Genomic DNA, 10,892 nt, shown 5'->3' on the forward strand with positions numbered 1-10,892 from the left:
TGAAATGCCTGGTTTATAGCCTGAGCAGTAATTCGTGTTTCTCCACTGTATCACTCAGCTATTCACTCTCCCTCGCATTCCCCGTTGCAAAATTCCATACCTTGTTTGGCTTAGGGATCCTCTCATCACGAGAAATACTTGAATGCTATTCTAGCAATAGCTGCATTTTCTTTCTCCTCACTAGCTGTCTTCTCACCACTGATATTCCTTTATCCATTCCTGTATCTTGGTCTATCAGATTTTTTTTTTTTTAAATCAGATTTGAAAATTAAATCAGCTTCTTTCAACCTTTCCCCCTCTCTTCTCAGTTTAAAGCTCTTCTTATCAGCCATAAAAGCCTTGATGTCAGAAGGCAATTTTCCCTGATAGTCAGACGGAATCCAGCCTTTGAAAATGCTCTCTTTCAGCAAATGCATCCCTCTAGCTAAGTAGTCCCAAAGCCGCCTTTAGCACTGGTCTTTGAGTCATCTATTGATTATCACTGTGTCATCACATGTCCAATCTCCCTCTGTGCCAACTAGAAGCAATTTAAGGGCAGTCCCTAAAACAGGACGTAGTTACCTTTAAGTTATGCTATTCCTAAATTAGAGACACATTGCAAAATCAAACTGCTGCAGACGTTTAGTGCAACTCCCTATAAAACTGGCAAACTCATTGCTGGTAAAATTTACTGCCATAGAGGGATTTCAAGGATCACGTTGTCCAGCCTCTCTCAGCAAAACCATGGTCAACACACAACAGCCCTGCACCCTGCAACCCTGCACCACGGTGTCCAGCTGAACCTTGAAAGTGGCCAGTGCTGGGGACTCCACCATTTCCCTGGGGGGATTATTCCACCAGCTGATTGAAAAATAAATACCCTTCATATAATAAGCAGGGTGTGTTTTGATCAACCATTTAAACTGATCTTTGGTTTTTTTATCACCACGCTATTATTGTCATTACGCATGGTAACCAAAGATTGCCCCCATAGTGGTCATTCTGGACAACATGATTATTTTAATTTCTGAGAGAGAAAAAAAAATGTGGTTGGATTGTATTTCTGGTGTTTAAAAAAGCTCTGGCTTCCTGCGGAAGTCGTTCATGTTCAATCATCTCTCTGGCAGAACACTCAGGTCATGCCCAAGAAACACAGGAGATGATGTCAAAGCACGACAGTGACTATACAGCCTTTCCTAGCGAAAAGTTTTCTAATTATGAAATAACGCCTCAAGTGAAAACTGCAGTTTCTGTTTCAACCAGCAGACCACAAAGTAAAGCACAGGATGTAGAAGAAGGGAGGGCATGAGAGCCGTAACTGCTGTCTCCTTCTGAAAAGAGCTGGGGAAGGGTTAGCTGAGCACCACCAAAAGGCAAAGAGGAACCGGCGGAGCCTTCGCTGGGAGCGGGGCAGCATGAAGTACCCCATGCCGTTCTGGAACACGGAATCCAAACTGCTTTTCTCTAAAACCGACAGAGGCACATGAGAAATGCAGGAGTTCCTGGACTAGGCCCACGGTGCTTGTGCTCAGACTAACGTCCTTAAAAGCTCATTCGTTTCAGATTTACTCTGGTGTCATTCTACTAATTTCAATAAAGCCATTTTCGATCAGCAATCAGCTATAACCACTTTATGGTAATACAGATGTGACTAGCTAGCTTTCAGGAGCTCTTTGTTTCCAGGGAGGACTAAAACTCTTCCATTTTCTTTCCTTAGGCATCCTTTCAAATCTAATCTATATGTGACAAATGAGACAAGAAATCGATAGCCTGTAGTATATACTGTATAATGACCTGGAAAGTTCTTAAAATAGCTGTGCTTGCTTCAGAACAGGTATTCAGCACCCGGGGTACAGTTATTTGGCACTGCTACACTTGGCCAAGTTCCACTGAAGATACGGTTCTGCAGAGCAGAGGCAGGCCCCATGGGACGAACCCGTTATTTTAAGTTGCCTCACACAGAACACAGCCATATAAAACCAGGCTGTATATTGGCCCTTCCCATTGTATTTAGGAAAACACAAATGGAGCAACACTGGAAGCCAGGATTGTTCAGCTCCTACAGACACACAATCGAACACCGGACAGGTACCACGTGCTGCACACAGTCCCACCTCTCCGCCCTTAAGGAGGTGTTTGTGTCAAGACAGCAGTTTGAGTTTCAGAGGTTCTCACAGGCTTTCTTACCTCTGCCTTGGCATGCGGATGAGTGGCTGTTTATGGCATCTCTTACTAAGGCCAAAGAGCTTGTGAACAGTTCGCTGTGCCTTGAGGAAGAGTTGCTTCATGCTGTTTTCGAGTTGCTCATAGCGACGTTGAAAATTAGAATCCATTGTCCACAAATGCATTACAGTAGAGGTGTTCAGGAAATAATTCATGGGCAGCCTTTTCATAAAAAATTTGAATTCATCTGGAAAAAAAAGTAATTATGGAATTGTAGCTCTTGTTGATGCAAAAACAAACTAGTTTTTTCAAAACTTGAACTTTTTCAATTTTAAAATTTAACATTTTAACTGCTTCTACATAGAAAAGTAACTACATTTTTAGTGGCACTGTTAGAATGAAATCAGCAAAAGTCAGGATTTATATAACTTTATACTGATGTTAAAACAAATACAAGCACTGCCATTTCTTAACCTGGATAATGCAAAGATTAAATAAAAATCAGAGTTTCTTACCTTCAAATCTAGGATATGAAAGTAAAGATCATTTAAAGATCAATGTCTATTGACATGTTTGGAGAACAGAGGCAACAGTATTAAAAGGAGTATATTCCAGTGCTCAGGAGATGCAAGTAAATGTAATTTTACAGAGCAGCTCTCTTCCAGACATGTCATTTCACCTGAGAGAAGCCATGAAGGATCAGATTTTCAAAAGTACTTAGAATTGAACTGGAACCTTTCAAAGGATTTTATGGTATTTTGACACTTCAGGAATGTGCCCCATAACTTCCTTTTACCTCCTGTCTCCATCTTTAAAGTGGTAAAAAGGAGTTCTTAAACCACGGGATCGCTGTGATTGTGAACATCCTATGCTTCGGGATTTGTCCTAATAGCTCAGAACACATGAGATACACAGACTGAAACTTATTAACAGAATTTTATTGATCAGCGAGACTATTTGCATAAGCAGAATAATTTTAAAGTTGATTTATAAGTTTCAAACCTAAATAAATTTCCATTTAAAAGGGCTTTAATTACCAGGGGGAAAATGAGAGAATGAGTAGCACACTTGAATGCACATGTTGATCCTTTTCCTGTCTTGTTTCCATCTATCGGTATGGTTTCCTGTCTGCCCTCCTGCCTGCTGCTATCCTCCCACCCTTCACAATCCATTTTTTTCTTTCAGCTCATTCCTGCAGTGAAGTCACTTCTCCCACAGCTTGGCTTTCACCCTGCCAGATGCTCCTTTTGGGTAGTCTCCTCTTCAGCAGACTATGCGAATGCAACTGACTGCAGTAGGCTCCTGCTTAAACCTGGAGTTAATCATAATATTTAACACTGCTGTAATTTCAGGTTGCTCGTGGGAGAGGGTTGATTGGGGGAAATGCTCACATGAAAGAATACTCCGTCACCAACATTGTTTGTAAGTCTTTTGGCTTTAGCCTTAGTTCAACTTTTTCAACAACATTTTTACACAAAGAAAGCAAAATTGTTTTCCTTTTGATGGTTAGAGAAGAAAGATCTTTACTAAATGAGCTAGAGTGACCCTCGTCCACATCCTGAGGGACACGGGGCCATGATGAAATAGAACAGGCCTATTTTGGCACAGCATTTTCTGTGATGGATGAAGACTCATCAGAAGACAAAAGGTATTGAAAGGTCTTCTGGAAGGTAAAAAATGAAAGGCAAGGGGCAAAGATGGTGATTTCATATTTAATAAAGTGGTCTTAATAATTCATCTAGGAGCTCCTTGGTAATGCGTTACTCATTTTCTCCTCATGCTTTCCTCTTCAGTATTAGCTGTCCACTGTTCACCTCTTGAGGACAGCACTGCTGGCCCTTTGCCGTCCCTGGGTACAAATTAAGGGACTGAAGAAAGGGGCTGTTTCTTTGTTTTACCAAGTGTTTGGAGACTCTTGTCGTTTGCCCCCTTCCCTTCCCTAATTTTGTCTAAGAAGATGGTTGTTATCCTCTGTCCAAGAAGAGTAGGTATCTGTTCCTGGGTTTATAGCCGATAGCTGGAACTAATAGGAGTATTTAATAAGTTCTACGTTACCACATGTGACTCTCTGTGAGTCTTAGTCTACTTCTGCAAAAAATTGTTCTCAGTTTTCCCCTTCCTAAGTGACAATTACACCATTGTCTCCTCCCACTGCACTTCCCAGCCCTGATGTCCCTTCAGGACTTGCACAGATGCTGCGAGAGAGGGTTGTGCCTGGCTTGTCTAAAGGAGCACAACCCCACTGGCTTGGGGAAGCCTTCCGAGGCTAAAGAGTGCGTGCTCAAATTTAACAAACTGGTAGTAAAAAATAAAATAAAGACAGCAAATAAATTAATGGGTGATAGAGCGAACTGAACTGTGACCGAGCACGCCCTTTGGCAAGGCGCACTGGCCTGTCTGAACACATCAGCCAAGCTCTGCTGGCTTCAGAGGAGTGCACTGATGCACCCAGGGAAGAACAGACCCAACAGCTACATTCCTGACTACCTGCTTTAATCATGAACTTCTCATCTCCCCTCTGCTCTTCTGAGACACAGGTGTATCTACTCGAACTCAGTTTCATGGAGCCAAAACCAAACCCAAAACCCCAAGGAGAGAACACAGGCAGGCGATGCCTTTTCATTTCCCACTCTGCTGTAATGACTTGTTTACGGAACGTTCTCAGTTTGCTGTAAGCTCTCCAGCTAATGACTAACTGGGCACAGTGTTCAGGAGCGATAAGGAGGGTTTACACTCCTTGTCTTGCAATGCTACAGCATTTCCAATAAGAAAATGCTGCTTCTTCTCCCCATAATAAACATCGTCTCTGCCTGTTCCTGTGCCCTGTATGATCATGCTAACGAGCACCATAACACAGGTATAAGAGAGACAGAGATAAAACCAGCATGGTTACATAGTGCTTCTGCAAAAAAAAGAAGAGAAAAGATAATGCGCTCATATCTTAAACAGACACATTTCATGATCTGTGAAACTACATCATGAACTCCTACCACTGAGAGCTGATTAAACTATTACACTCTAATCAACACATCGTAGCAGCCATTCCTGAGGATTAACAGCCGGTATTACTGCGCCGGGGGCCGTGGCAATTGATGCTTTTAAAGCACAATACTTGGTATCACATTCAATACGATTTCATCTCTTCCTTGTTTATTTGCACATGCAGTACCTTTTCTCCATGTTCTTCACTAATTGCAAATAACTGGGGAGAAACTGTATGTAAATGTAAAATATTGTATGTGTGGTTGATCAAAGAAGTTTATTTAACTGGTCACGCCTGTTCATCACTTCCCCCTTTTTGCAAGGTAAATCCTCCCCGTATTAACAGTGGCTAGAGAGTGAAATGACACCCTGTATTTCAGCGGCAAAGAATAAATGAAAAATATCACAATGGGAGCAAACATTACTACTAAACTCCAATGAATATCAGATATACCTCGGCTCAGAAACACCTAGAGCTACTCAACTGATACCTTGGATTCACCACGTTACTCAGTATCAGAGCAGGACTCAGTGCTGAATAAAATGATTAACATTCTGTGTACAGAGCTAGCAAAGACCAGGAGAATGCAGTAAGCCTCATCAAAGGATTTGACAATGCTCTGCTACAAGGAAAAAAATGGTGCCTGCTCTGTGTTGAAAGAGAACAGGACTCCTGATTTCCTTGCTAGAATATTTTGCATATCCCTGTTTAAGACTATCACACCTATGAGACCACGGCACAGGTCTGTTTTCATTTCAGATGAGGCTGAGTGGGTTTTGGAGCTTCTCCAGGCTATCAGAAAGTCTTGTGTTAGTTTGCTTCCTAAGATCCCATTTGGAGGATCTTTGGAAACATCTTGGAAGTTGGAAGATTTTTACCAGTTTGGGGATTCAGAGCACCAGGTCAGCGATGGTGCCACAGGCTAACATCCGACAACGCAGTGCCGGCGAGGTTAACATGCCACACAGTATCGCTGCACTTTCTTCTCCTGTTTTCTTTAAATCGCACAGAGCAAGCCCATGCCTGAATTTCAAACTGTTGTTCCTAGAATTTTCTTATATAGCCACTGTCTCCCCGATCAATGTTAACCGAGATTATTCCCAGTCTGTGGGTTAGAATCAGAACGATTTCCTCCTTGCAGCCCAAAACACACTCCTTGTGAAGTCAGAGAACAATCCCAGCCTCTGCAGTCGAGATAACATGAGCAGGAGGCTAAAATAGCTCCTTTAAGCCATAGCTTGCCTCCAGGGAGGTCTCAGTGATGTACTTTATGGAAGATCAAAATTCCTGAGTCGCCTGGTCAATAGGAAAATTCCAATTTGACACAGATTTCTAACAAAGATAAGAAAATACATGTAGTTTTTTTTTCGTGTTGGCTCTGTATTACGGCTGAAATGAATGAGAGTGTATGTGTACATGGGAAGAAGCTGAGTGAGGGGACAACCTCCACGCAGTTTGGGAGGATGTAAAGCAAAACACAGTTTGAAAACAACCTGCATTTGCCGATATGTTAAGAAATAGTTTCTCAGCAAAGTAAACAATAAGAAATTTCAGCTCTCGGTTTCTAGAAATGACTGTTCCTGGGGAACTGACACCTATCAAGTTTATTGTTTAAAGGCATATTCTGATGAACTCTTTTACCTAAAATGAAATAATTTAATCTTCAAGCATCAAAACCCTTACTACTGGAAATTTCAACATACTGTTTCATTAAATATGTAACTAATGTGGATGACATAGCTAACCTAAACTTAGTTTTATTTCTTCTTACCAATATTCAAACACAGAAAAGCAATGGTATTTTCTGAGCAGAAGCAGCCTGACAATAACTGAACAAGTATTTTGCTAGGCAGGTTACGAATCCTTTATTGACTGAAAGGTACTACTGACAACAGCTTTACATACAGTCTGCCTATTTCTAAAACGAGCAGGAACTTGGGCTGCAGTAGTTTTTCCATTTAAAGAAGCTCAGAAGCAGTATATCTGTAGGAGAAAACCACTTTCTACATCATATTATCATGTCAAAATCTACCCTTAGACAGCAATTGAATCGGGCTGTTTTGTCATTTCTCCAAATGATGCTTCAACGAAACATCTTTCTCCCTTATTTATCTAAGAACAACAATTAAAAAATCTTCGCCAAACTTTGTAGTGAATAAATTGGTTATGTTCATTTGTTTGATTGACAGCATTGGGGATGCTTCAGCATTGTCTATAGAATCTATGCATCTGTCATTTGTACATAGGTCCTTTTTTTCTATCGCACTCCTTAACTTCCTCTAAAGGTCTTTAAATTCTGCCGTCATGGTCTGGAAGTGTACAGTACCTCACATAAAACCTTCTGCTTTAGTTCAAACAAAACATTACAGTGGGCTTAAGGCTGATAAAAACTGACTAGTCTTTAACAAGGGTGTGATACTGTACGTTTGAACGAAAAATTAAGAAGTCTGACATGCTAGTTCAGATGTGAGCACAGAGGCAGTGCTTGGTATCTTCTCAAAACAGGCACCCCTGCAATCCCCTCAGGTCCCCAATAACCTGGCCACATGGACCAAATACCTCTCCAGAAACGAGATGTGAGAGGACTCAATCCATGACTTTCCCAGGGACAAAAGTGGTACTCTCAAATAACCACCCCTGATTCCACCCTTACTCTCTGCTCGTAGTTCCCCTCCCCCTTGAATCCCTTTGGTAAGCTCAAGGCCCTGGGATATTTCGCGGTGAAGACTGAAGACAAAGAAGGCATTGAGTACCTCTGCCTTATCTGTTTGTGCTGAAAAAAATAAATCACTGAATTACTCAATTGATTCAGCAGCAGGCCCATGTCCCCTCGTTCAATCTTTCACCACGAAGGCAACGATAGAATTGTTTTGTGTTGCTCTTGGCACCCTTTGTGCCAAGCTGTTTTTCGCAATAACCTGTCTCCTGGGCTATGCTAATCATTTGTCTAAACCAAGTTTTAGTATGGCTCCAACCTTCCGTTGGACCATTCAATCTAACAGCAAGTAAAATAAAACAACAGTATTGTGTAAAGGAAATGATCAACAGTGAGAGCTCACCAGAAACATTCAAACCAAGAGCTTCCACTGAAAGACACGAATGATCTATCTCCAGTAATTCTGGCAGTTGATCTGCCTGCAGAAGAGGTGACACATGGCAGCAAAGCCAACGATTTAACCCTGCTCTGCCAATTCCAGCAATCCCTGTTTCAGTGCAGACCTTATCTGCTGGTGCTGTACATAACCCAACTATTTAATAGCAGGACTGGTTCATTTCGGTGAGAGGCCAGGAGCTGGAAAGACAACTACCAATTAACGTCACACAAAAGCTAAGGAAAGCTGCTAAAGCTGCTCATTTCGCAACAAAGAAAGCTCTTAAGTCGAACCAGGCAGAGCAGAGAAAATCCATTTTGTGAAAGGATTTTTAGCATTCCAAATTTAGAATGCAATCTAAATCTTTGGAATTTCTCTAGAGTTGTCCAAATGCTTCTAATTTCGCTGAAATCCTCCAAAAGGAACCTTGCAAAATGTTGAATTGGTCAAAACACTTCATCTTGTTTCATTTTGACAGAAATTTTATATTTTTAGTCAATCTTTAATTCCTTACTATGATACAAAAGTCACCAAGCAAGAAACGACAAAACAAACACACATTTCAGAATGAAGGTCAAAGTGCTTTCCTGTGTTCTATCAAAACAGAATCATCTTTCAATTATTGAAAGATTATTGCAGCTGTTTTTTTTTTTCAAAACAGCTGCCTCAATATTTTGTAACATTCTGTAGATAACTGTCTGTCTCTGCCACACTTTAACAGTCTTTTCTGTTTAGACTCCAAGTTCTTCAGAGAAGAGCCTCTCTCTTAGTAGATCTTTATAGGACAGTTAGCACAATGGACACAAAATTTAATTGCTGACATGAATGACAAATAATAATAATAAATTTGCTTTTGGCTCCAGGCAACTTCATTCTCCTTGGAGTCCTCCATGGTAGCTGCAGATGGGGCGAGGAGTGCGAGTTGTAGGAGGAAAGGTCTCACAATCCTCAACTGTTTATCACACTTTTTTACACAATTGTACTGCATGTGAAAAGTCTTCTACTCTAACGATGTGGCCATGGAATTGCCGTTCCTTTCCCATACCAACACCTTTAATTGCAATCGGGGCAATAAATCAGACAGCAAGTCAAATACCAGTGTCAGCTGTAAATTGAAACGTCAAACCACAGAGCTGATAGTCTGAGAGGACGAAAAGCAGCAAGACCTACACTTCCAATGGTTCTGTTCAATAAAGTGCTGACCCAATACTGTGTAGATGTTATCAAACAGATTTATAAAAAATACATGTTTTTTAAAAATATCCCACCATGTCTCCAAAGCCTGGAGAAAACAAAGCACTAAAATGAACATGTATTTGCTTTTATGTTGCAAGGAATTTTAGTTGTTCATGATGCATTTCTTAATTTGTCAAAGAAGTAACAGCTGTGTTCCAAGAAATAGGTGTTTGAAAATAAGCCAATTGGAGGAGCATAAGACTGCAGCTTGAAACAACCTTGTTTCTTCACAGAAAAGATAGTGGTGACGCATTTCACCCCCACCCCCTACCCCATGCCAATCGAGGCTGAATCATTTTGCTCTCCCTATAATTAAAACATTTGCTTCACCGAAGCAAATGAACTATCCTTTAAACTTCCTGAAGAACAAAGAGAAGGAAGGAAGCGTATGTGCTCTGGAAGATACAGACCACGTACGAAGATGGAGAGAAGCTCAACACTTACAGCTGGACAGCCTGTTTGAACCAATACAGCTGAGCCTTGGGGCAAGCAGATTTCTATGATCCTCGATGTGGGGTAGGTTTGGCGGGGTTTCTGCTGGCTTTCTTTTTTCGAGTGAGATGCTGGAGCACATCCAGAAAAGAGCAACAAAGCTGGTAGAGGGTCTGGAGAGCAAGTCTTAGAAGGAGCAGCTGAGAGACCTGGTGCGGTGTTAATCTGAAGAAAAGCAGGCACAGGAGAGACCTTTTTGTTCTATACAATGCCCTGACAGGAATCTGGAGGGAGGTGGAGGTCAGTCTCTCCTCCCAAGGGGCAAGTGACAGAATGAGAAGAACTGTTGCCCCAGGGGAGGTTTAGGCTGGGTATTAAGAACAATTTCTTGCCCATCGGGGTTGTCCAGGCCTGTCCCAGGCTGCTCAGGGCAGTGGTGGAGTCCCCATCCCTGGAGGGGTTTAACAGATGTGTCAAGATGGTGATGAGGTTCAGGGGTTAGTGGTGACCTGGCAGTGCTGAGGGAACAGTTGGTCTCCAGGAGTTTAAAGGTCTTTTCCAACCAAACTGATTCTGTGACTCCAGGAATGCTGCAGACGCAGCTTCTGTGAAGCCCCAGCTCTGTAGGGGCAAAAAACAGGGCTAAGGAGCAGCTCAGGTGAAGGCAGAACTGGCGGAGAACAGAGATCCTCTGATTGCACATTAATACATAGTTTCTGAGGAACCTTATGCAAATGTTACAACACAACTGATTTCACATACATATTACAGATGTTTATACATATATAGACATGTATGTATATATGTATATTATATGTCTGTAGTTACTGCAAGTAATGTCAACCTGTTACAGGAACAGGAAACCACGGATACTCCCCTCACAAGCCTTGGGACTCTCCCGGTGTCCAGAAAATGAAGAAGAAATTGCAGAGTCAAAATTGATAGTGAAGGTAGAATATCACAGATTAATTCTGAAGTTTTACCAGGCAGGAGATAACAACTTTCCC

General features: G+C 41.6%; 1 protein-coding gene across 1 annotated transcript in view; it reads right to left on the reverse strand.

Annotated features, from left to right (window-relative positions):
• The window catches only part of BRINP3 (bone morphogenetic protein/retinoic acid inducible neural-specific 3), a 79,265-nt gene that overhangs the window by 31,743 nt on the left and 36,630 nt on the right, over nt 1-10,892 (reverse strand). The window contains exon 5 of the mRNA XM_010133269.1: nt 2,167-2,389. Coding sequence (XP_010131571.1) covers nt 2,167-2,389 — 223 coding nt within the window. The remainder of the gene's footprint in view (nt 1-2,166; nt 2,390-10,892) is intronic.

The sequence above is a fragment of the Buceros rhinoceros genome, unplaced genomic scaffold (assembly GCF_000710305.1).
Source record: "Buceros rhinoceros silvestris isolate BGI_N320 unplaced genomic scaffold, ASM71030v1 scaffold8413, whole genome shotgun sequence".
Classification (NCBI taxonomy): Eukaryota; Metazoa; Chordata; class Aves; order Bucerotiformes; family Bucerotidae; genus Buceros; species Buceros rhinoceros.